Source organism: Vicugna pacos, chromosome 3 (genome assembly GCF_048564905.1).
Source record: "Vicugna pacos chromosome 3, VicPac4, whole genome shotgun sequence".
In the NCBI taxonomy this organism is placed as follows: Eukaryota; Metazoa; Chordata; class Mammalia; order Artiodactyla; family Camelidae; genus Vicugna; species Vicugna pacos.
The window spans coordinates 74,304,241-74,331,758 of record NC_132989.1 but is presented as its reverse complement, the minus strand read 5'-3'; the positions used below and the strand labels follow the sequence as shown (position 1 = coordinate 74,331,758).

At 35.1% G+C, this 27,518-nt stretch overlaps 1 protein-coding gene across 4 annotated transcripts in view; it reads left to right on the top strand.

The window, feature by feature from the left end:
• Positions 1 to 485: 485 nt before the first annotated feature.
• CDK7 (cyclin dependent kinase 7) overlaps positions 486 to 27,518 on the top strand; it is a 34,115-nt gene continuing 7,082 nt past the window's right edge. Inside the window, exons 1-13 of one of the 4 annotated variants that reach the window (XM_072958564.1) lie at positions 498 to 673; positions 1,022 to 1,081; positions 2,237 to 2,291; positions 5,616 to 5,649; positions 6,562 to 6,629; positions 7,362 to 7,430; positions 9,158 to 9,268; positions 10,349 to 10,467; positions 12,092 to 12,191; positions 19,015 to 19,101; positions 21,932 to 22,081; positions 23,821 to 23,968; positions 24,384 to 24,584. In XM_072958564.1, coding sequence (XP_072814665.1) covers positions 642 to 673; positions 1,022 to 1,081; positions 2,237 to 2,291; positions 5,616 to 5,649; positions 6,562 to 6,629; positions 7,362 to 7,430; positions 9,158 to 9,268; positions 10,349 to 10,467; positions 12,092 to 12,191; positions 19,015 to 19,101; positions 21,932 to 22,081; positions 23,821 to 23,968; positions 24,384 to 24,412 — 1,062 coding nt within the window. In that variant the 5' untranslated portion in view covers positions 498 to 641 and the 3' untranslated portion in view covers positions 24,413 to 24,584. Of the gene's footprint in view, positions 674 to 1,021; positions 1,082 to 2,236; positions 2,292 to 5,615; positions 5,650 to 6,561; positions 6,630 to 7,361; positions 7,431 to 9,157; positions 9,269 to 10,348; positions 10,468 to 12,091; positions 12,192 to 19,014; positions 19,102 to 21,931; positions 22,082 to 23,820; positions 23,969 to 24,383; positions 24,585 to 27,518 lie in introns of those variants that run through there. The other 3 variants (XM_006197547.3, XM_072958565.1, XM_031675331.2) reach the window with 3 other exon arrangements.

Genomic DNA, 27,518 nt, shown 5'->3' with positions numbered 1-27,518 from the left:
CAGCACAGAATTGTCTACTTGACTTGGAACTTGTTTCCCTGGGCGTGTTTCTTCATAAAGTACTAAGAATGCCTCTTGACCAGACGTTAATAACTGGGCACTCGTTTAAGTGACCTGAACTTGTCGGATTAGGCGTCCAAAGTAACCCTGGTGACAGGACGCCCTGAACAACAACCAGAAAGCGAGATGACAGACAAGGCGAAGCTTTCCACACTAATACACACCCATTAAACACCGAACTGAGAACATCGCTTCAGAACGACGACCCGTCCTTGGCGATGAAGAAAATATGAAAGTTAAAAAAGTAACACAAGGTGACACAGCCACCACTGAGAAAACCCCGCTTCCGGTATCAGCCAGAGGTCACGTGATAGGGCGGGGCGCGGCGCCAACCAGCCCGCGAGCCCTGCCTTGCGCAGCTTCCCTGGGGCGGGCTCTGGCCCGACAGACGTAACAGCGTCCCCGCCTATCCCGGAAGTGGGGCGGAGCTTCTGAAGCGTCGGCCCTCAGTGGACGGAAGTAGCTGTTGGAGGCTTTAAGGTAGCTTTAAATTCCTGCTTCCTTGGGAGGTCGCCCCTTTCAGCTGGAGTCGGGCTCCGCGCGACGGATGGCTGTGGACGTGAAGTCGCGAGCAAAGCGTTATGAAAAACTGGACTTCCTCGGGGAGGGACAGGTGAGGCTCGGGTTGGGGCTTGGAGGGCCCTGAGCTGGGGGCGCCGGGCCGCCTCACACTCTCAGGTTTTCTCGTGGAACCAGTGGACGACGGGCCACGCTACTCGTTCTCTTTGGGCGAGGCTGCCCAGACGCCTCTGCTGCCCTGCCCTTCTATAGGACAGAGGCCTGAGCGGCCCTGTCCGAAGAATAGTCTGGAACGGGACGTGGACGGCCCCACCACGTTTGAAGCCGCCGCAAGTTTGCTCCAAGAACCCTGGGTTCCTTGTTTCCTCAAATCTAAAAAAAAGCAAGACAAACACAATACAAAAACTTCTCACAAACTTGTTATTTCTGTTTTTCTCTCTAGTTTGCCACGGTTTACAAGGCCAGAGACAAGAACACCAATCAAATTGTCGCTATTAAGAAAGTGAGTTACAGTTTGTTTTTTCTTGAGTCTCCTTGAAGATGTCTGTACGTGTGAGCTTAATGGCTGGCGGTTTTACTAGTCTTGACCGTGCTCTGCTTGTGAGGAATTACTTATGTCATTTTCAAAGAAAATAGAATTTATTATTAGTGTCTCGTGTTCTAAGATGGAACTCGGGTTGAGCTAGTGTTTTGTGCCATTCATTGAAATGAAGAGGAAGCTGTATCAACGCAGACCTTGGCGAAGAGGACCAGTACTGCTCATTTGTCGGGTCCTCAGAACTACTTAATATCATGATCTTTCCAGGGCTCTACTTCTGCCTCACCTGCATCCACTCTCTGTATATCTGTGTTTTCTGAGTACAGATTTATTATGAAAGGCTTTTGCCAGCGTTAATGACAATGATTTGGTGCGTTTTAAAAAAATGATTTAGGTAGCTTTTCTACTTGCATTCATTCAAGAAACTTCGGTCATATTTAGGTAACTTTATTTATGCCAGGCACTTTCACCTACATTTTTTCGTTTAACCGTCATAAAAGCCTTGTGAAGTAGGTAAAGGATCCCTGTTTACACTTGAGATGCCTGAGGCTAAGAGAGGTTAGATGACTTGTCAAGATGACATAGTAATTGGTAGAGCCAGGATTTAGATCCAGGTGTCCTGCTGCCAGGTTGATTGCCCTTTCCCACACTACTGAAATCAATAACGTTTCCAGGAGAGGCTGTTCTCACCTTTCGAGTCCTGTTGGTGGCATAGGTGACCTCCACCTTCCTATTGTTCGTGGTGCTGCTTTGAATCTGTTTCTCCTTCAAAATCCCTAACTCTTTTGAAGCATATCCCCCTCATTTACTTAACACCCTCTCTTCCTCACAATTATTCCTGCTGTTTTTATCTTTTTTTTACTTTCTCTTGCTTCTCTCATACCATTTTCCACTTTATGTTCTGTAATCCAAGGCCATAGGTAACTCCCTTAACTGTTCTAATCCTTTCTAAAGTTATCTTTTTGATTCTTCTACTGGTTCACTTTATTCTAGCCACACTGACCTTTCTGTCCCTTGAATACATTAAATTCATTCCATTCCCAAGATCACTGCATTTGCTTTGCCTTCTGCATATATTTTTACTCTAAAACTTGGTATGGCTGATTATTTATCATTTAGATCTCATTCAGATGTCTCCTGCACATTGAGGCTTTTGCTGGTCATGCTAAAACAGGTATGCCTCTCTCCTTCCCTAGCATTCTTTGTTGTTTTTCTCTATTATCCTCATAGCATATATCAAAATGTAAAATCCTCTTATCTATGAGTTTATTTTCTGTTCACTACCACTCAAATTGTATTTAGGACTGTGGCTTGTACATTTGGAAACACTCATTAAAAATGTATTGACTAATACTATCTCTTCAAACTGTTGGTGTATAGAGTTCTGTAGTCTTCTAAAAATCCTAATAGATTTACTTGCTTTTATTGTAAACTGGGATTTAGAATCCATCCTATTTGTCTGTGATAGACTTTTACTCTTTGAAAGGGACTCATAGTGGAATATTCTTTTACATTTCATTTTTATTTCAAATAGTACATCTTTGTGGTTTTATGGAATATAACCTTTGAAAATTGTGAATTGCTGTCTGGTACACCTGAAACTTACATGTTCTACATCAATTCTACCTCAAAAAAACCCAGAAATAGTTCTTCTACCAAACTAATTAAATTATTTCTCAAAATAGTTTTTTTTTTTAAAGTCAATTAATAGGCCAACCATTCATGTCTCCTCACTCCTAGTTGTCATCCTTGGAGCAGTCCTGCAATCATTTTCAACTCTAAAACTATTTTCTCTGGTATTTACCTCCATTTCTTAAGATAATATGCTTATGTCATTTTTTTCTTGCGTGGTCTCCCTCCCCAGATTTAGACATTATCTATACTTCCTACTGTAAACATTGAGGATTTGGTACTTGTGCAACTTCACCTCCCAACACTTAACTTCTACTCCCACTTATTTACTGACATGTTTAATTTTACAAAGAAGGAATAATAAGCTATGTGTTCTGTATTCTTTCTTTTTGTGTGTGTGTGTTCTGTATTCTTTCACCTGTTGTATCTTGGACTTTTAAAATACCTATCTTTTAAAGGATCTATCTTATCCTTTTAAGAAGATTGTATTGAATTTATGTTTCCCAGTTTATTTAACCCATCCCCTATTGGTGTCCTTTTGAAGCATTTCTCATTTTTCAGTATTTGTTTTATGTATCTCAACAGTGTATAGTATTGTATACTTTTAAACTCTTTATATAAACACATATATATGTGTGTGTGTGTGTATATGATATTCTGCAACTTGTTTTTCTAAATCAGTTATTTCTGAAATCTTCCACATTGACACATGTAGATCTGGTTTATTTATGTTCATTGATGATTAGATTCTGTTATGTGACCACACTAAAGTTAGTCTGTCCAAACTCTGGCTGATAAACATTTATGCTGTTTTTTTTTTTAATATTTTCTTCTAATACAGCCCTATACATTTATGAGTTTCTCGAGAGAATGTGTCTATAGTTGAAACCAGTTATAAATTGTTGCTGCATAGAGAATACACAACATCAGCATTACCAGATATTGTCAAATTGCTTGCTAAAAATGGTTGGATCATTTTAACTGCCACCACACTCTCACCATCTTTGTATTGTCAGACTTTGCAACATTTGTCAGTTAGATGGATCAAAAATGGTATATATATTTTTTCAAGTAATATTTTTCTATGAGATTGGTCATCTTTTCTTAGATTTATTAGACTTTCTCCTACGTGTTTTTCTGTTAGGTTGTTTGTATTTTTTTCTTTCCTATTGACTTTGTGAAATTCTTTAAATATTCTAGATATTGATCCTTGTCAGAAATAGGCTTGGCAGATATCGTTGTTGATGGAAATAATAACTAATCTGTATTAAGAATAGAAGAGAGTGTTATTTGAGCCAAACTGAGAATTGTAGCCTGGGAGACAGTCGTTCAGGTGGCTCTGAGGAACTGTTTGGAAGAAGTATGGTTTTCAGCATAGCTTTATATCTTGTCAGATGAAAGGTCATCAGGCATGAGGGGGGAACATTCCTTCAAAGTTTCAAAAAAGAAGAAGACAGATAAGCAACAGAGAGATCATCATGAACACAGTGAGTCAGCATGGCCTTGGTTCCCAGGAAGGGAGCCTTATCATCAAAGGATTACTACTATTGAGGTCCCAGGAAGGGAGACGTTTATCGCTCTTAGTTAGGTATGAGAATGGCATTATGGTTATGTAAGAAAATGTCCATGTTTTAGAGATGCTTACTTAAGTATATAGGGGTGAAATGTCATGAAGTCTGGAATTAAAAAAAAAAAATCAGCCAGCAAAAAGGAGAGGGTGAATGAACGAAATAAGTGTGGCAAAATATTGGTAATTGTTGAATCTGGGTGATGAAGTAGATGGCTTCATGAAATTAGTCTATATTATGTTTAGAAAATGTTGTAACGTTTTAAATTATGTGTTCTTAGCTCCTTACTATTCTGTGTAGAGTTTAGAATTTGTTTGTCAATGTCCGTGAAAAGTGCTATTGTACTTTTACATTTAGTTGCATTAAATTCAAAGAGAATTGGCATATTTGACATATTTATGATAGAGTCTTCCTAACTATGAACATGCTATCTGTGTTTATTTTCATTGCATTTTTAACCATGTTTTAAGTGTTCTTCTTGGATAGCTTTATACATCTCTTGTTGGCTTTATTCCTAAGTGCCTTATATTTTTTGGTGCTATAATAAATAGCTTATCTTTAAATAAAACGTTGTGTTTGTAGTATATTGGTGAAGAATATTGTTAAGGTAGAATAGCTGTGTTTTTCTGGAGTAGGAGTTTTTGGGTTTGGGTGGGTTTTTTTTTTTTTTTTTTTGTATTCTTGATTACATTTAGTCATTGAATAAAGTAGTAAGAGAATGTTCTCTAACCTAGTAGTCTGTTTTGTGTAAGACTGAACCTATTAATGCAATTTTATATTCTTATTCACAGTAACAACAGTTTAAAACTATTTATATCCATCACAATTTGTAATTTTTCTTTTTGAAAAATGTGATCTGTGGGAGCATATTATTGGGCATATTGAGCATATTATTTAATATGTTTCATATTTCCTCCCAAACAGGCTAACTTGAAGTGCTCTTTTTTTTTTTTGAAGTGCTTTTTTTGTGTATTAGTCACTATGCCTTTAATTCTTTGTTCCACATTTAATCTTACAGAGATAAAAGGAGATGTTTATTTTCTTAATTCCATTATTGGAATGTGTAATTCAAAACTTAAGAGCCAGGGAATGATAGGTACTTGATACTTTCTTATACTTTTAATTTCGTGCTTTCTAATTCATTATTCCCACTCCCTTCTTGCCTGCTAATACTAGCTACATGTGAGTTGCTACATGTTTTTGCTATGACAGAGTTTTTAAAGTGTTTATGTATTATGTATTAAGTCTAAATAATTTAATACTTTTTTAATGTGTTTCTTTGTTTTTTCCTCAACCAGATCAAACTTGGACATAGATCAGAAGCTAAAGATGGTAAGTATTTCATGTAATCTGACAGAATGGGATAGGCTTTTATTCCCACTGAGCAAAAGAACAAAGTATTAATTTAAGTTAACAGTGGTTTTGAATACAGTTATTGGTCCCAGAAGAGTAAAGATAGCCTCAGGATAGAGAGGATATTTGTGATTTCCATCATTTGGGTATTCAGAGAAACATTTGAGACACCTAAGTAGATTGAAGACAGCACAGTTCTTAGTGACTTGCCTTGATACCTTCATTACTGTTTGAGGTGTTATAATAAGCCATTGTTTATTCTTTTTCTGAGCTTCTGATTACTTTGAAAATTCAGGATGCACAGAAGAACACAAAGCTTACCATGGAATAGATATATTGAGGGGAAAGATTCCTTTATCCCTCCTTCCAAAGCCTTGTTTGCTAGAGTGCTAAGTCCTATTTAGTCATCAAGAAATAGTTCCTATAAAAAGGACCCATCATCTCTGTAACAACTAGTACTAGATCTTATTTTAAATTTTGGGTTCTATCCTTCCCATTGGGAAAGGTGCTATCTAATCACTAGTTTGCTGTTAGCATAAATACCGTGCCACTAATATTCATAGGGCAAGAAAAGGGAAGCTATTGACTTAACAGCTGTGTGCTACCCACTTATTCATATTACTCCAGCAATTTTCAGATCTGATATCTTACAGATAAAGTGAATACTTTCTTCACCATTTATCATAGTCTGTGTTAAGCTACTTTAAAAATAAAGCAGTATAAAATGGAAACAGGTGTTTTTAACATGAGAATTGTTAAACTAGCCCTTATTTTTCTGAAGAATATTCATTGCTCTTTCCTCAGGGATTGACCTTTCCCAAAACATAACGTTTGTAAGAACGTTTGAGATTTCAGAATTATTTCTCATTGTTTCTTTGCCTTTTTATGTAGGTATAAATAGAACAGCCTTAAGAGAAATAAAGTTATTACAGGAGCTAAGTCATCCAAATATAATTGGGGTAAGTATAACCTAAGTTGTTTCTGGGATTTGAGACCCTGCCTTTTCTGAATATGGTAGATGTTGACTGAAGACTCAGCAAGATGAGATTTTTTAGCTAAGTTTCAAAAAGGCTGAAACATATTTTCTATCCTAATAGTTCCTGTAGGCAGTGACTTTAAAACTATACAGTTGATGAAATAAACTAAATATTGGCATACAGGCTAATTTTGTCAGAAATCACTTTGAAGCCAAGAGAGAGCTCTAGCATGTGTAACACCTTAAGCAAGTTCCCTTGAACTCTGTGCCATAGTCCTTACCTCATAGGGTTGTTGTGAGACTAGCTCACTGAATACATGTGAAGTACCTGGGATAGTGCCTGGCATAGAGAACACATTCATTCAGTGACTGATAGCTGCCAATACTATTTGTAAGATTTTCTTAAGTACTAAGGTTGGGAATTTTTCTTACTTAGGTGAGATATTCTTTAATTCATTTCTTAATTGTAACTCCCAAAATGTGGGGGAGAGCTTATTTAGTGATTTTTTTTTTATAGGGAAGTTTAATAATTTGTGTTTAAAAGTATAAATTCCTAGCCAAAAAAGGATAAATATTAAATTATTTCAGCTTTATGGGAAATTTTCCACAGTCCAAATGCTTATTTGAATTTTTAAAAATTACTTCAATTGTATGACACTGTCAAGTATTTAATAGAGAATCACATTTTGATTTTTTTTTTTATTTTGCTTTGCAGCTCCTTGATGCTTTTGGACATAAATCTAACATTAGCCTTGTCTTTGATTTTATGGAAACTGATCTAGAGGTAAGATTAAGATTCCTGTAGGAATTTTTTTCTGTTTATCAAAAGAGAATCTGAATGAATGTTTATTTTCTACCTTTGAAGACAGTGGTAGTCAAAGAATGTTTAATTTTATTGAAATACAGGATGTACTTTTAATTCTAGGCCCTTCTGAATTATGTAGCCATATTCCCAGTGTTAAATACAAAGAGTTGGATTTCAATAACATTTCTGCCTACCAAATTCCCTAAACCTTATTGGCATTATTTTTAGAAAAATGAGTGTTTGGTTTTTGGGAACTTGGAACTTCTTTGTGATATTATCACAGAGTATCATCCTTTTGAAAGCCAAGTTCCTATTTGAGAAAAAATAGATCTTATGCTTTTCATTAATATTAATTGAATCTCAAAAACTGACAATCCAAGGATGTGGAACATCTGGAATTCTCATACACTGCTGATGAGAGTGCAAAATGATACAGCCACTTTGGAAAACGGTTTGGCAGTTTCTTATTCCTATACAGTTAAACATACACTTAAAGATTTGATCTAGCAAATACCACTGCTAGGTATTTATCCAAGAGAAACATGTCAACACAGATGTTTAGCTTTATTCATAATTGCCCAAACTATAAATAACCCAAACAGCATTCAAACAAACATACAAACTGGTACATTCATACAATGGAATAAATACTATTTGAGAAGAAAAAGAAATGAACTAATAACATATGCAACAGTATAGGTGAGTCTCAAATACATTATACTAAATGAAAGAAAACAGGCTCAAAAAACTATTTATATTGTATGATTCCATGTATATGATTTTCTGGAAAAGGCAAAACTAAAGGAACAGAAATGAGATCAGTGGTTGCTGGAGTGGGAGTAGAGGGGAGGATTGAGTAGAGAGAGGCCTGAGGGAATTTGGGGGGTTATAAAACTGTGTCTTGATTATGGTAGTGATTACACAACTGGATGTGTTTGATAAAACTTAAAAAACTGTGTGCTAAAAAGGGTAAATTTTACCTAAATATTTTTTTAAAAGAAAATATGAATTTTTAACTCATTTAACTGATGAGTCTAGGAATAGGTTGACTTGAGTGCCAGCTCACAAATAATGCCAACAGAACTCGGTCTTGCACTTAAGTTCACTATTTTCTTCTCTGTTGCCTTCATTCATGAGCTGTTTCTCAGTATAGTGGCTCACGCACTTGCAGGCTTTTATCCTTAGAGTTTAGTAATCCCTGAGGAAGGAAAGTGCTTTGTTCCCTTTGAGTCTAGCACAAGTATTTGGCATGCTTGGCTCACATAACCATCCTTGAACCAGTTTTCTGGAAAGCAGGCTGCAGTGTGGTGACTGACTCTGCCTGGGTCATTTGTCTACCTCTGGAGGCCACAGGTAGTGGTCAGTCCTGTTTAACCATGTGTACTAGTCTGGGAACAGGTGGTTTCCCAAAGGAATGTTGAATATTATTATCAGAAGGGGCTGTATATACTGGGACAAGTGAAAACTTATGTGGCTGCCTAAAAACAAAGCAGTAGGAGACAAAGCGCTACTTTCTTTCTAAACCAAAGGTACTTTCCCTAACCACGTAACTGGAAATTCTGTCAGAGCTTCTTAAGGAGAGTTAGGCAGCCTCTCTTGAGATTATCCTCAATGACTAAATCCATTTTATGTCTATAAAGGTTTTATATAGTGAAGTTTATGTGGAATAATAAAGCATATTTGTATAATGTATACCTGCTTTACAGGTTATAATAAAGGATAACAGTCTTGTACTGACACCATCACACATCAAAGCCTACATGTTGATGACTCTTCAAGGATTAGAATATTTACATCAACATTGGATTCTACATAGGGTAAGGTTTTTAACCAAGTATGATTGCTTCTTTGTGATGTAGTCAAGTTTTATGTAACCAATTTACTATGTAAATGGACTGAGTAGGTAAATTGTTAGAGAGAGAGCTGGGCCATTTTATCCCACCTTCTTCCTCTGTGTGCTTCTTTCAGTTCCACCAGGTGGTATTGTGAGAACTCTAAATTACTATGTGAAATTTAGAAATGGAAGAGACGGGTCCTTCATTTTTTTTCATAGATTAATATCTAAGTTCCTGACCAAAATTATGTATTTTTTTCAAGGTTAGTTGCTGATAACTGACAAGAATATTAGAACCTAAATATTTTGGCTTTAAGTCCAGTGTTCCTTCTGCTACACTTTTGTAATGGGGGGCGGGAGGAGGGGGCAGTGAGTCTGGATTAAATTATACAATGCAAAAATGCCTTTGCAAAAGTATTTCTAGTAGCTCTAAGATTCTGTGAAGTAATGAAATAAAATTTCTGAAATGCCTGAATCATTGTTAGGAACATTCAGCTATTAGAACAAAGCTGGTAATTTAGATAGGTAGATGTTCTTAGACACCCTATTAGATAAATAGCTGAAAATATATATAATTTGTAGTTAGTATTTCTCAAACTTAAGCTTGGAATCCCTTTTAGGTTATTGCTAGTATCTTTTTAGCATTGATTTTGAAGACTGTGTTCCTCATTCATTCTAAATGTGTGATGCTTTATTTACTAAAGTTCATATATATTGTTTTAAGTTAGTGGCAGCAACTGTTTATTGAATTCTTACTATGAACCAGTCCTTACACTAAGCTTTTTACAGGAAATATTAAATTTAATCTTCATAGGAACGCTGTGAAGTATGTAAATTGAAGTTCAGTGAAATTCAGTACCTTGACCAAAAATCTCACTAAGTAATATGACCAATCTTATTTCACTTTGATAGGATTTTACATCAATGAAAAAATACTGGTTGTTGTTTAAATTTGGGGTGTTAGTCTGTTTCTGCTAAGTTTAAAGTTAAGCCAACTAAATGTGTCATTATGATATTCTCTTCCACCTTGCTTACGTGTTTGTTTAAAACCTCCATAATGCAGGATCTAAAACCAAACAACTTGTTGCTAGATGAAAATGGAGTTCTGAAACTGGCAGATTTTGGCCTGGCCAAATCATTTGGGAGCCCCAATAGAGCTTACACACATCAGGTTGTAACCAGGTAAGAATTCCTTAAATAACTGATAGCTTATTGTGCAGGATATTAATCACAAATGAACCTCATTTGGCTATTTGGCTTCTCTGAAATTTTGGCAGAGTTCAAGGATTATTGTTCTTATTTTATTAAAAATACAGCCCTTTTTATATTTTACGTATCTTAACAATGAAAAAAATATACAGCCCTTCTTTCAGAGTTGAATTACCTCAGTTCTCAGATATTTACCTGGTAACTTTTGGGACTAGTTTATACTTCTTTTACAGTTTAGTTAGATAAGTTGGAACTTCGGTGGCTATTCTTTTACATAATTACCTCATTTGGGGGCTTGTGTTTATCTTATTGGCCAGTCCTGATTTTATATTTTATATCATTCAATGTGAATGAAGATTCTCTAAACAAAGCAGTGCGTTTATATTTGGATTTTTCACATTATTGTATTTTCTGTGTATACTTTTTATATATAAAAACTAAAAGTCATATTAAATAGGTAGAAATGGTAGATTCTATAGTTATTGTCAGGATGGGATTTGTTAGTTTCCCAGACTTTCCTAAGGATCTGAGAAGATCTCCAGATTCCCTCTATCCTTTTAAATTACTTTGTGACCTTCTTCCAAATAGATCTCATTGAGTGTCAGTCACCTGAGCCCTGAATTAGAAGTAAAGGATATAAGTAGTTGTTGATGTAATTTCTGGGAAGATTATAAGCCCATCATTCAGGAACTCTGGGAACTCAGGAAAATAGGGAGCTACATTCATGAGAATTGTCTACCAGTGGTTTTCATCTACCAATTTCTGGTGTTTTCTTTTCTTGTAAATAAAATACTTCTAATAGGTCAAATTAAAATGAGAACTGAGAATTAATAATTTAGATTAGTGATGTGGCCATCTTTTAACCTAGACAAAAGCAGATTTGCTGGAGTGGTGAGATGAAAGACTGACAGAAAAGAGTTTAAGAGGATGAGGGAAGAGGAAGTGGAGACAGTAAGAACAGACAACCAGAGAATGAGAAGGTAACTGTTAGGGGAAGTAGGGTGTTTCTTTTTGTTATTGTTTCTTTTTTAGTTTTTTAGTTTATTCTGTAAGGCTAGAGAAATAATGATATGGTTGTCTTTTGATGGTGAAAAGTTCAGTAAGAGACAAAAAGTTGATGTAGGAGAAAGGAGAGAATTGCAGGAGCAATATCCTTGAAAATCGGCGAGAGAGCATGGTATTGAGCGCCCAAGTTGAGGGACTGGCTTTAAAAACAGTCAAGGATGGTTCATATGTAGTCACAGATGGGAAGGCAGATTGTGTGAGTACAAATGACTATAGGTGAGTCTGTAGAAATTTTCTTTTCAGGACTCGCATTTTTCAGTGAAGTAGAAATTAAGGTCATCAGCTGAGAGGAAGGACAATATTGAGGCTTTCAGGAGAAAGATGATGTTAATCATCTGTAAGAGTGGAAGAGTGAATGGACCAATGGTGTATGTAGTTTCCGGGCAGCAATGTGGAACTACTTGGTTTTATAGTCAGTTTTTCTTAAGTTGATACATCCATAAAAGTGAATATCATTAGTAGATGACGTTTCACTGAAGAGTGTTCTCTAAGAAACTTTATTCTAAAATGACTATTTCTTTTTGTTCTTCAGGTGGTATCGGGCCCCTGAGCTGCTGTTTGGAGCTAGAATGTATGGTGTAGGTGTGGACATGTGGGCTGTTGGCTGTATATTAGCAGAGTTGCTTCTAAGGGTAAGTACACACTTCAGTATTGTTATAGGTATTTGTTCTTATAATTTGTGTAAGAATTATCTTCCCAGAGATAGTTCCCAGAGAGGAGCACCATCCTCAAAACAAAAGCCAACAAACAGACCATTTTAAAAAAAAACCCTTCCTAAGTGCAACCTTTTTATTAATGCTAATGTGAGATGAGAAGACCTCCCATTTAGGATAGTGAAGTTTTTATTATAGATCATTTCTGTGTTCTGAAGTATACTTATAATAAAACCCTCATTGGATTGTAATACGGTATTATTTCTACAGTAACTGAATGTGTTAGGATAAACTTCTGTACTCTGGGGACTTTTTTGTTTAGGCTGTTTAAATGTACACTTTTAGAGCTATGTAATACCAACCACTGCAGCTACAGCTCTGCATAATGGGAGAGAAGTATTTTAGTTCTGTTCAGGCAGAGCAGACATAATGATCCTATAGCATTTCCTTGATTGAGACCATTTTACAATGGAACCACCTCTCCCTTTCCTCATTGGAGAGAAAAATACCAAAATGGAAAGTTTTCTCAAGCTATAGTTTAGTTCAGTCCTTCTCAATGATGAAAGTAAAAGAATATTGGGGAATCCTACTGAAGCTGAGTTTTCTCTCCCTATATGCTGGATTTGAGCCCGAACTCTCCCTTTCCTTAAGCCCTGTGTATTTAAAGAAATGTGAACCCAAAACAAAAATACAGCTGTTTAATTTCCTTAAGCATAGAAAATAGCTTCTGTACACTAGGGAGAAAAGTTACCTTCTTAAATGTCTTTTATATTTTAGTTCATTGTGAGTTTATACATCATTTTGAGAAGCTCACCCCTGTGGATGCTTGTGGAAGAAACCCTTGCATTTAAATTTGAAGATGATATAGGTGATCCCTTGCTAGTAATGGGTCCTCTGAATCACCTGACATGACAGCTCTGCTACTCGCAAGAACATAGAGTTTACTAGAAGTTTACATTTGAGAATCAAAAGCACATTTCATTCATGACCAAGACAGAAACAGAATTCTGTAGCCCATAATGTTATGACTGATCATTTCATTTAGAAAGTAAGTGGAGAGACTCAGACATAGAAAGCAAACTTATGGTTACCAAAGAGGAAAGAGGTGGGGAGGGATAAATCAGGAGTTTGGGATTGGCCGATATAAACTATTATGTATAAAATAGATGAACAACAAGGTCCCCACTGTATAGCGCAGGGAACTATGTTCAGTTTCTTGTCATACCTGTAATGAAAAAGAATATATGTGTAACTGAATCACTGTGCTCGACACCAGAAGCCAACACAACATTGTAAATCAACTATACTTCAATTTAAAAAAAAACTAAGTGGAGAGGGACAGCAGTTGAGAATAGATGGATTAGAAATTGTGGACCTAATTGAAACCATAGTTGGAGTCTTTATTAACTGTTGACATTGTTGGCATCATTAAGGTTGTGAAGAAAATGACAGGCAGCCCTAATTGGTGAAGAATTGTACTATTTTGCCATATATTTGTCCTGTACAATTGAAGAAAAATATTTCCTGTTTTAAAATGTCCCTTCACTGATTTGAAAATATAATCCATGGAAATGCTGTCCACATAGTTCTGAATCTGTGGTGAGATCCTACAGCCCAAATGGATAATAATTGAAAGCAGGGTAATTGAAAAGATTTGCTAATAAGCATACAGTCTTTTTAAAGTATTATTTTTCTTTTAGATAAATTTTATTAAAGGTTTAATAACTACTTAAGGTAGAAAACAGGAGTAACAGTAAATAAGCCTGTATCCAACCAAAGCAGTCAGTATAGCATAAATCATTTTAGAAGCAAATTGATCTGCATTCTGAGTATCTTCTATATTGTTAAATGAAAAGGAATTAAGAAATATTTATACTAGTGGAGTACTTAAGTCCAGTACTGTGTTATGTAACACGAATGTACTTTTTAAATTTGTGATCTGTTTATGTTCTTCTTTTTTAAATCATGATTTGAGACAGGTAGTGATTAATAGAAAATCTAACCTTGGATATTACCTACTGAGCAAATGCCATTATCTGGTCTAGATAGTTTTAAAGATAACCATTTTTGTTCATAAATAAAAAGTCTATAGTTTGAAGGAGATGTTTTATGCTTTATAATAAGGTCACTGGGCATCCTGTAGGCCTGCATTACAGCATTCCCTGGAGATGATGTGTGGTACAAAGGTTTGCTCAGCCAGCAGCTGCCTGCCCTACTCTAACTTCATCCACATGGTGAGGATCTAGAGCTAATGGCTTGGCCTGCGCTTGATCTTCAGCCTTCTGACAGACCAGTGCTTCAGTTTAGCTGTATCAGCTCAGAACAGAGCTTCGATCAGTTTTTGCATAGGCTTTACAGGGGCACTAGAGACTGAAGCATTTCAGTTATTCAAGAACTTGGTCATGCCTGTTACATAAATATTTGCCAATTTTGTACTATTTGATTTGTGATCCCTGCCTCCCTGTAAAGACATGAGAAGGGAAAAATAAATTTCTACAATGTTAGTTTTCTTAAAAAGATGAATCTCAACACAGTTTTAAAAGAGAATTCATGAGTGGAGTCATATTGAAAAGAACCAGAGAGGTTTCTCTTGGGTTCATTTTTCTTAGTACTGTTGAACCCAGAACCTCTCTTCCTTTTAGGATTAATTGGATTCTTTTCCTCAGAACTAGAAAGTTTTCATTCACAGGCTTAGTCACAATTATATATTGGTAAAATTCTGATACCTTTTAAGAAGTTGTTATAGAACAGGAAAAAGAGAACAATAAAAACCACAGGCTGTTCCTCTGGTTAAGCTTTGTGTTTGCAACAATATTTGAATGTTATTTGAATATTGCGCAGTTATATTAAGTATGGATGGCCCACTCGCCTATATTCAGAAAAAATGAAAATCAGTGAAACTATTAGCTGTTAAGAATGAGGTTGTAGAAGAGCTACCATATGAGCTTATTTTTCATCCCTGGAGATGGGGGAACACTATCTTGGGTTGCCTACTGGACCCAGTACCTACTCATGACAGTGGATTTTTTTAGTCAATATTGCATTGTTACTTAATACAATGAAGACATTTTGAAGTAAGGTGATAATTATATCTTAAGGATTTTTTTTTTTGCCTGGGGAAGGTAATCAGGTTAGGATTTTTTTAAGATCACAGGGCAAAAATCTGCCCTCCTGGAAAATAATCTCTAAAAAGAAACAAACATCATTTTGAAACCAGGAGGGGCCTATAACACTATGCCAGAAGATAGGAAGAAATGAAGAAGACCGAAAGTCTTCAGAAAAGGATGCCAACTAGAGGCACATTTGGTTTGGCACTCAGAATCCTCAAGTTGCTTAGTAATGAGAGGCACCAGTGATCATTGATGGCAATAAGGAGGTGCAGGACTAAAAACAGAAGGGTTGGTTGAAAAACCTGTATATGGAGCAGTTAATACCAAGGTCTACAACATAGCCAGATTACTTCCCTTCCCTCAGCTATACTTCCCCCTCACCTTGTTCCTCCATCTGAGAAGGGTTTATTCTCCAAGGAAACTGAATTAGGAATCTCTAGACATAGCCATCCTTAGACACAGTGGAGGTTTGGGGTGAGATGCTGAAATGAAAACATGCACACTAAACAGTGAAACCTCCAGCTTATTCCCTGCTCAGCTCCTAGAACCCTGGCAGCCAGTGTAATAACTCCTTTTAACCCAGGTAAAAGATAAAAGGATCCTTCACTGGAAAACTGAATGGTCCCAGAAAACAGACCCACAGGTAACTGGTATTAATCTCCCTGTCTAATCTTTCTGGAGTAAAGCCCATTAGTTAACAAGATTTCCTCAGAGATGTAATGCTTCTAATCAGCTTCTTAAGTACCTTAGCCTTAAATATGAATGGTTAGCCAGTGATCACCAGATAGTTATCAAAGATTTTCAGACATTCAGTGAATGCTTCCAACCCATAAGGATCACCAGATAATTGGTAAGGATCATCAGATATTTGATGAAAGCATCAAACATGAAAGATGGACTGAAACAAACCAGAAAAGGAACTTAGAAAAAATAGAAACTATCAGGTAGCAGTAGAAAATTCATTCCCCTCTACCCCCGTCACATTTTCAGAGAACTGAGTGAATATACTGCATATGTAAAACAAGAACATGATGCTCTTTTACTAAAGGAACGATCAAAGAATAAAGGATACTTGAAATTTTTCAAATAGGAAAGCTAAAAGCAAACAAAAAACAGTGGAAAAGTAAGCTAAAGAACTCTTTCATTAACTAGAACCAAAAGGTAAAAGAGATGGACTGTATGTAATAGAGAAAAGATAAAAAAATTTAGCAGATTGATCCAGGAGTGATCTTAGAATATATTGCAAAGGAGAACAAAGAACATGGAGGATAGGAAATTCATAAAAACATAGTCCAGCATTGATGGATGTGAATAGATTGAAAATACGATGAGATTTTACATAGTAAAGACCCCTGCCCAGGCACCTTGTGAAATTTCACAGGACCAGGAGATTCTTAAGAAAAAGCTTTTATTTCCACAGAGAGGAAGAATATGAAAAGCTCACACAGAAATCAAAAGGATTAGGGAAAAGATGGCACCGGACTTCTCAGCAGCAACATTGGAACCTGGAAGACAGCAGAACACATTGTGAAGGAAAATTATTTTCAACCTAGAATTCTGTGCACATTCATATTTTTAGATAGCTATGAGAATAAATAGAATTTATTACACTAAAAATTTGACATCCACTTCCTTTCTTAGGAAGTTATTGGAAGATGTGCTCTACTATAACATGAGACTAAATCAAGAGAAAGACATGGGATCAAGGGAACATGAGATTCAACACAGGAAGGAGCTGAATAGAATTCCCCATTTGGTAGTACAGGAAAGTTCTGAGAAAAACAGGTATGCATCAGGCCTAGAGAACAACTAGTCCAGATTATAGCAGGTGGGATGAGGGCTTCAACAGGGGAGGTCTCCAGGAAAAAAATGGAGCTGATGGATTTTGATACGTTTGATCATTTAGAATATGATACTGAATACGTGAAATCTTAGGTACAAACTAAATTGCCAAAGGGGGGTGATGGGAGGAGTTGAGGAAGAAGAGCTAGAAAGTCATTATGTTAAGAAAAACCAAATTATTGTATGAGAAAGGAAACTTGATATTAGATCTTCAGTGAACAAAAGTTACATAGTTACAAATGGAGAGGTGTGATGGGCCAAAGGACCAATTTTATGCATGAGTCTATTCATTGTTTGAACACAAAGCATGTATTAATTTAATACAAATAAAACTTTTTTTAAAAAAAGTTCCATTTCCAAAGCAGCTCTTTTAGGGAAAAAAAAAATCTTTTTTTGAGTATTTAGTATTTTCAAACATGCAAAAGCACAGAGAGTAGTTAAATGAACCTCTGTGTAGCCACCAACCACTTTCAACAGTTTTTAACACATGGCCAGTTTTATCAGTATTCTCCCACACCACATTTTTTTTTTTTGGCCACAAACCCCAGACATTCATATAATTTTGTTCATATATTGCTGTTTCTCTAAAAGATAAGGATTTTTAAATCATAATCACAATACCATTATCATCTGATAGAAATGAATAAATCCTTGAATAAATGTTGAGTACCCAGTCTGTTCAGATTTCCCCAATTTTTCTCATAAATGTCTTTTATAATTGATTTATTCAAATTGGAATCCAAAGTCTACACATTAGGCAGCTCATTTGAATTTACATTTCTTACATCCGACAAAAAGACCCATTCTTAAAATCTGCTTCAATTGCAAGCTTGCCCACAAAACAAAGGTTATGATGATGACTGTCCCTTTCTTCATAACTGATAATCAGTTTACACTGGTGGTCTGCAAAGTGGAAGATAATCCTTTGAGGTATAAGACGAAAATGTGTCTAAAATTATTTATGAACTGTTATTTAATATTCCTTGTAGTTTCAATTTTTGTGCACATTTAATATACATAATAGCATACCATTATAAATATATAATTTAAATAGGGTTTGTATTAAGTCTGGGTCCAATCAGAATATAGAAACCATACATTAATTTGAGGAGGGAAATTTAATATAAAGAATTATTAACTGTAACAATAGGTTGAAATAATGAGGGATTGGCTAATAAAAGTAAAGAGAACTCTGAAGAATATAGGAATAGCAGATATAAGGAGCCACCACCCTTATACCTGGGGTGACCCTAGGACTGAAGACAGAGCACCTAAGGAAGAGGACCCCCGGGGCTGACATCTAGACCTCTTGAAGAGGGCACAGTGTGGCTCCCTGGATGACAGAGAAGCTGCTGTAGAGCTATGGTAGCAGAACTTGCTGGCAATCTGCTCTCTAGAACATGTTGGAGATCCGTCCTCTAGGATGCTGAGGAAGGCTGTTCAGGGCATTTCAGGTGCTGAGGAAAGCATTTCTCTGGTGACACTCTGCTACAGGACGCTTCTACAGGGGATTCTAGAGGGAACAATTTTGCTTCCTGTTTGCAGTTTGCTTGACTGGCAGACTCCTGCAGCCCTCTCAGTTTCTAGAACCAGTACCAGGTTCCTACAGTGTGGTCAGTTCCTCCAGGGCCCAGCTCCAACAGTGCACAGAGGCCAGCAGCTTCCCTCTAGAATAAATGGGCAGTGTGGTACTCTACTTGGTTATCAGTGGCAGGATCTAATGCCACATCCAGTATACCTCAGACTACATTTTAATTTTTGTTTCAGTTTACTTCTTCTTATTAAATTTATAATATTTGTATAACAGCCATCACAAACCATGTTGAAGTATTTGCCTCTCACTTTTTCAGGTTCCTTTTTTGCCAGGAGATTCAGACCTTGACCAGCTAACAAGAATATTTGAAACTTTGGGCACACCAACTGAAGAACAGTGGCCTGTAAGCCTTCACACGTTTTCTTTGAAATTTAGTTAGAATTCTTTATAGTGCTGTCATGTGAATATTACTTAAAGAAATGTACTAATTGTCTTTTTTTTTAGCAATGTACTAATTGTCTTAATTTACTAGTAATATATATCCAATGGGCAAATTTTTAAAAGTAAAGAGTTAAAATTGTAATATACCATCTAGCCTCCTGTATACATGTAGCTCTTCCCAATCCTAGTAATTCCTAGGGTTAATCAGTATTACTTTGCTATAAAGCTTTGCTATAAGGATACACACACAAACACATAATTACATGTAGACTTGTGATTTCTTTTGTTCTTTAACAAAAATGGGACCAACATATAATTTTTTTTTTTGCAACCACTTGCTCTTTTTTTACTTAATATTTATTATTGACCTTTTCCTTTTTAAGCTGTATAATACTTCATTTTATGAATGTTTCATGTTTATTAATATCTTGATGTATTTGGGTACATTTATTGAATTTTCATTAACACAGTATTTTTTAATATGATATATTTTTAACCCATTACATTGTCTACAAAAAAGAAATACTAAGTCTGTGATAAACTTTACAACAATTTAAGTTGCAGAATTTTATATTATTCGAGTTCAGTAAAATTCTTACTCATTCTAAAAATTGTAGACCTTTTGGTTTTCCTTCCTATTATAGCTTCATCTCCTGGGGAAAAAAATGAATACTAGAAAATAATGGAAAAGAGAAATTTTAAGTATACTTAGTGTGTGCCATTAATGGTAGGATTTTCATAGATTATATTTAATTCTCCCAGCAATCCTATTAAAGTAGATACTGTTATTCCCATTTACAGATGAGACAACTGAGGTTTAGTGAGGTTAAGTAACACCCGTAGCCACTCAGTGTCAGAGTTAGGACTGCAGTCTGGGTCTGTCTGATTCCAGAGCCATGTTCATAATATTTATTCTTTACTTTTCTCTTTGTTATGATTTTCTAAATAGTAATTGCTTATTGATGTTTTCCTTGGATTTTTAAAAATTCTTATTTTGATTTACATGCAGAAAGGAATAATACAGATATATATCCCTTGTACCCTTTACCCAGCTTCCCACAGTGGTAACATCTTGCAAAATTAGTGTAAATCACAACCAGCATGCAACATTGATTCAGTTAATATACAGGACATCACCACAAAGAGCCCTCATGTTGCCCTTTTTCAGTCACGCCCACTTTCCTTCCACTCCCACCCCTTCTTTAATCCCTGGCTGTCACTAATATGTTCTCCATTTCTATAACTTCGTCATATCAAGAATGTTATAAATGGAGTCACATAATATGTAAGCGTTTGGGATTGACTTTTTTTCACATTCAGCATAATTCTCCAGAGATTGATTCAGGTTGTGTGTATGAATGATTAGTTCCTTTTTATTGCTGAGTGATATGAATGTGCCAGTTTGTCTAACTATTCACTCATTGAAGGATATATGCATTGTTTCTAGTTTGGGGCTATTAGAAATAAAAATACTTTAAGCATTCACGTGCAGGTTTTTGTATAAGTGTAAGTCTTTATTTCTCTGGGATAAATGCCCAGGAGTACAGTTGCTGACTCACATGATAGTTGCATATTTAGCTTAAGAAACTGCCGAACTGCTTTCCAGAGGAGCTGTACCATTTTATATTCTCACCAGCAATACGTGAGTAATCTACTTTCTCTGCATCCTCTCCAGCATTTGGTGGTGTCACTTTTTTAAGCATTCTGAGGGGTGCATAGTGATAACTCATTGTGACTTCAATTTTCAATTTCGTAATGACTAATGGTGTTGAATATCTTTTCTTGTGCTTATTTGTCATCTGTATAGCTTTAATGAAATGTCTCTTCATGTCTTTTCCTCACTTTTTAATTAGATTGTGCTTTGGCTGACTATTGAGCACTTTATAATACTCTAGATACTCGTCCTTTGATTTTGTATGTGGTTTGCAAATATTTTCTCTTACACTGTAAGTTGTCTTTTCATCTCACAGAGTCTTCCCAGTTTACTCTGGGAAGTTTTTTAATTTTGGTTAAGTCTGTTTCATCAGTTTTTCTTCTTATGAATAATGCTTTTGACGTAAAGTCAAAAAACTCTGCTTAAAACAAAGAGTTTCTAATAGTTTCATAGTTCTACATTTAACATTTAAGTTTGATTCGTTTTCAGTTAATTTTCATATGAGGTATGAAAATTAAGGGTCTTTTTTTTGGTCTGTTTATAATACCAATCCCTCTGTCAATACCATAGTCTTAAAGTAGCCATATGTTAAGTCTTGAAATCAGGTAGAGTGATTCCTCCCGCTTTTGTTCTTATTCAAAGTTATTTTAGCTATTTTAGTTCCCTTGCCAGAATTTTGGTAAGAATTGCGTTAAACCTGTCTAACAATTTGAGGAGAATAGACATCCTTATAACATTTAATCTTCCAATCCATGAACATGATCGGTCTCATTTATTTAGAGCTTTGATTTATTTCATCAAAGTTTTCAGTATATAGTTTTCAGTATATGAGTCTTAACACGTTTTGTTAGATTTTCACCAGAGTATTTCATTGTACTTTTTGAGTGATTCCAGATAGCATTGTTTTTAATTTCAGTGTCCACATGTTCATTGCTAGTGTGTAGAACTACAGTTGATTTTGTATGTTTATCTTCCTGTAACCTTTCCTGCTCACTAGTTCTAGAGTTTATAAATAGATTTCCTGGGATTTTCTACATAGATCATCATATCATCCATATGACAGTTTTATTTCTTCATTTGAGATCTGTATGCCTTTCAATCCTTTACTTAAGTTTGAATTATAAAAATATTTTTACAGGATATGTGCAGTCTTCCAGATTTCGTGACATTTAAGAGTTTCCCTGGAATCCCGTTACAACATATCTTCATTGCAGCTGGAGATGACTTGCTAGATCTCATACAAGGCTTATTCTTATTTAATCCGTGCACTCGAATTACAGCCACACAGGTATTTTAGCATATCTTTCGAATTTCTTAAGATTTTATAATATTCTTTAAATACTGAAAAGATGTGTTTCTGTTTTGTTTTAAGGAATAACAAATTTTATCTTTTCACTAAGCTGCAAGCACTGTTCAGACTGGTATTAAATTATATGATCCACACACAAGTGCAGGAGAGTTTACGCTTGCTTAGAAGAATATAGATTTCTGTTTCATAATTAATTTGCTTTCAAGTAGTTCACCTAGAGAGGAAAAAATAACAAGGTTTTTGTATTTGTTAAGACAGTGGTATATTTCAATTAAACTCTTATGTATTCACTTAAATCTTGTGCCAAAACTAGTGCCAAAATTGTTTTGTTTTGTTTTTTTCTCCATAAAATACAGTTCAGATAGGCATGCTGGTCATTGTCACAGTTAGAAAGTGATTAATGGGGAGGAAATGGTATAGTCTCATACAACTGTATGCTTACAAGAGATTGAAAGATATTCTAAACAGAAAACTGAAACTGATAGTTATTAAGGGAAATAAGAATCAAACTCAAGAAAAATGTGGAGGACCAAGAATATCTGCTCTTTTGAAAGAAGAGAGAAATGTTATCCAAGCAAAAATATAAGACCTACAGGTTTGAAAAAAAATTTTTTTCTTTGTTTTAAAATCAAGCACACAAAAATGGGTCGAGTCACAGATGTTTAAAATTGGGGCAGGGAAATACAATGCAAAAATACAACACAGCACAGTTGATTTGGCTTCATAAAGGGAGAGGCTGATTGAAATGTTACAGATCTTCAAATCTGACAAAACATGTTAGTGCACAACATGTTAGGGACACAAAGTGGATTTTTTTTCACTTAAGGTTATTACAGACTACCAAATCATTGTTTAATGCATTTACCTTCTATAAGCCCTATCTTCTTAGCTACATTAACACATATGTACTACATATTTTACCATTGGAATTAGTCTTCCAATTTCAAACAAGTAACTCATTTTTACCTTTTTACCCATGCATATATGCATAGTCTCCATCATAAGAAACTTGAGAGCAGGTCACATTGGAAAGATGTTGTCATTAATAGTGTAAAACTCAAAATTACAGTTGGAATGAGATACTCTTCCTTTCTTAGATCTCTGTGTAGCTCAAAGTTTGCTCAGTTTACTTATGTAACTGCTATGATTTGGAAGTAATACTTTATAAATGCAATTCCTGAAGTAATAAATCTCTAAATTATTACTGCAAATAATATTATGTTGGAGAGTTGGGGGAGGTATGCTCAAAAAGTTTATATGACTTCTTGGATAAGAGAATTATCCAAGAGGAAATATCTTAAATTATTGTGGCTCTTGAACAGTACTATAGATACAAATAAAGCATGAACTTGACAGCTTTCATTCAGAAGAAAACTGCTGATTGGAATTTGGGACCTAAGTTTTGAACTATAGAGCCTATCTTGTATAGAGAGCTGAATTATACAATACCTTACTAAGGATATTTCATATTTAATATAGGCTGTTGTGGAAAAATTTGAAGGTAGTGTCTTTTTCTTATAGTAATGGAATATTCAATCTTAGGCTGCTAGATGTTTATTTGTAATAATTTGCATGTCCAAATACTCAATTTATTTGGGGAGGGGGTGTTCACATAGTGTTTTTAATGTTCCTGACAATTTTGGAAGCTAGATTTTCTTGAACACAGTTCAGATATTCACTTAAAACCTTACTTTCTTTGGTGTATTTTCTTTTGCAAGGCATTGAAAACCAAGTATTTCAGTAATCGGCCAGGGCCAACCCCTGGATGTCAGCTGCCAAGACCAAACTGTCCAGTGGATGCTTTAAAGGAACAGTCTAATCCAGCCATGGCAACAAAACGGAAGAGAACAGAGGCTTTGGAACAAGGTAAAACTCTCATTTTCATAAGAAATTAAACAAACTCAGAAAACTCCACAGAGCTAATATATAGCTAGTAACTGAAGGGCAGCTAAGAAATATAGACTGTGAGCTGTTTACTTGTTTGAAATTTAAATTGTATAAAGTGGAATGTGATATTTTAGCTATATGTGCTTCCATTAAGAATATTTTACATCATGCCTTTTAAAAGGACATGGGCACTTTTGCGTATACCTCAGAGTTACAAGAACTATTCATATGTACCCTGTTCTTTTCATAATTCCTACTGGTACACTGTATGCTTAAGGTTTAACAGGTACTATTGGAAAATCAAAGCAAGTAAAAATAAATGTAGTTGGAATGCAGTTACTGGTTAAAATTGCTATAAGATTACATGTAAACAACCTCATTTTTCCCCCCCCAGGAGGATTACCCAAGAAGCTAATTTTTTAGTTACAGAGAACACTGGACAATATTCTACTACTGAAGGAAATAGTGAAATTTCAGGCAAATTAGTGGAAAATAGTAAACATTAAGTAAATGGTTTAAAAGAAACTTGTAAATATTCTACACATGTAAAATATGTAAAACTGGGTTATTTTTATTAAATGAATTTTAAAACAAACTTAATTCTGATTTTTCTGATTAGAGTGCAGTAGTAAGAAGAGTTCAATTCTCTGAAATGTAGAATTTTTAATGAAAATAATTATCAGTTATTTTAATAATCTAACTCATATAGCATTAGAAATTTGTAGTAAAAAGGGTAGTATGTAAAAATAGAAAAATAGTAGTAATACAGCAAATATCTACTACCCTGACTTAACAAATGTTCATGTACTAAATAGGAAAAAAAAGAAAAAAATAACATTACAGATAAAATTGAGGTCTCCTTAATATGTCATTCCATTTTGTTTTTCTTTTCATCCTCCCCAAAGGAGAATGACTCTCAGGAAATGCGTGTGTTCTTCCATGATATTATACTGCTATTTTATAAGAACGCATGTAGCAATATACAGCACTGTTTTGTGTCTCAAAATCTTGAGTGTAGACTGTACATCTCATACTGCGTTTTTTTTTATTCAAAACTTTAAAATTTCTTCTATGTTAATATATATATCTAGTTTTTGTTTTAACTGCCATATAATATATAATAATGCATAATATCTTACGTATACAACACTACTTACACATGCTCCATTTACAGACTGAGTTATTTTTCTTTTGCTGCATAAAAATTATCATAGATGTAGCAGCTTAAAGTAATACAAATTGATTAGCTCCCAGTCCTGTAGGTCAGATACATGTCAGAGCTCAACTATATTTTTTTTTGCATGGGCCAGTATTGAGGTGTCATTTGGACTCTGAGCACCTCTCTGAGGCTCTAGGAAAGAATCTGCTTCCAAGATCATACAGTTCATGCCATTTTAATGCACATGCATCCTGTCCTGGCTAGTTGTCAGCCAGGGGCCTCTCTCAGCTTCTTAAGGCAGTCCACTTGCCTTGTTGCATGGCACTCTCCATCTGTCAGCCAGCAAGTGTCAAATCTGTCTGGATTCCTCATCTGCTACCAAGAGAGAAAATTCTGCTTCATCTTTTTTCTTTTTTTAACAAACTCACCAGATATACTGTCAGCTCACTCAGGGCTTAATTATACATCTCAAAAATCCCTTCATAGAAGTTCCTAGGTTAGTGCTTGGAATAATCAGGACAGAAATCTTGAGAGGGCCATCTTTAGAATTCAGCCACATGGACATTTAGGTTATTTAACATTTTTCACAGTTATTAAAAAAACGGAATGTTAATACGCACATGCAAGAGTTTCTCTAATGTACATAATTAGAATTGTAATTGTGAGGTCATAAAGTATATATTTCCAGTTAGTGCCGATAGTCTATTTCAAGTAGTTGTATCAATTTACACTCCCAGTAGCTGTTCCATAGTTCTTAAAAATAAAGAAGCCTCTTACCTTACACCATATGCAAAAATTAATTCAAAATGGATCAAAGACCTAAACATAAGACGTAAAACTATAAAAATCCTTAGAGAATAACATAGGGGGAAAGCTTCATGACATCTGATTTGGCAAGGACTTCCTGGATATGACCCCAAAAGCACAGGCAACAAAAGTGAAAAATAGTTGGGACTATATCAAAATCAAAAGCTTGTATGCATCAAAAGAACATAATCAACAGAGTGAAAATGCAACCTATTGAATGAGAGAAAATATTTTCAAATCATATATCGGATAAGGGGTTAATATCCAGAATATGTAAAGAATATATATTGTTACAGCTCAGCAATTTTAAAAATCCAATTAAAAAAATGGGAAAAATACTTGAATAGACATGTCACCAAAGATAATATAGAAATGGCCAAAAATCACATGAAAAGATGCCCAGCATCACTGATCATTAGGGAAATGCAAATCAAAACCACAATGAAATAATACTTCATACTTACTAGGATGGCTGCCATCAAAAAAAAAAAAAAAAAAAACCCAGAAAAATAAGTCTTAATGAGCATGTGGAGAAATTGGGACCCTTGGTGGGAATGTCAAACAGTGCAGCAGCAGTGGGAAACTGTGGTGTTTCCTCAAAAAATGTAAAATGGAATTACCATATGATTCAGCAGTTTCACTTATGAGTAAATTCCCCCAAAAATTCAATTCAGGATCTCAAATCTATACATTCATTAACCTGTCAGAATTCATTTCACTTCGTCATCTCTAGCAGTCACATAATCTCTGGGGGGTCTTTGTAAATTTGGTATCTCATTCTAACTTACTTTCATGTCTCATGTGGTTTCTTCATGTTTGCTAATCATGCATAATCCTTCCTTTGTGAAGTGTTAATTCAGTTTTTTTAATTAAAAAAATGTTTAATACAATTTTTTTTTCTGATTGGAGGTACTGTGGATTGAACGCAGGACCTCGTGCATGCTAAACATGCCCTCTACAACTGAGCTATACTTGCACCCCAAACCCTAAATTTTTTATACAATTTTTAAAGGTTACTTTCCATTTACAGTTATTACAAAATATTGGCTATCTAAAAATCTTTCTTCATTGGTGATTAACATTGTTAAAATTGAGATAAAGGTAATTAATGTCAAAGCTTCAGGACCTGAGCTGCTCTGGTGAGGCCATGGACTCATGATGAGGATATCTGGATCTCATCTAGTTCATTTCTCTCTATGGACCCCTCTGGACTGTTTCTTTAAAAGTTTGCTCAGGGTGGTTTGGTTGCCTTCATATTTTGAGTTGAAAGGTGGGACTAAGGAAGTAGACCAGAGTTAAATTGTTAAAAGATACTTTTATTCCTGGAAGAGCAGCAGGTGACAATAGTGAAGTCAGCCTGCATCTCTCAATGATGAGTCCTTCCTTTCTTTATTTTGTATTATTTACTTATGTGTAATTATTTTAATTTTTATACAGTTTTTAAAGATTATGCTCCATTTACAGTTACTACAAAATATTAGCTATATTCCCTGTGGTACAATACATTCTTATAGCCTGTCTTACTCCCAGTATTTTTACCTCTCACCTCCCAGCCTTTATATT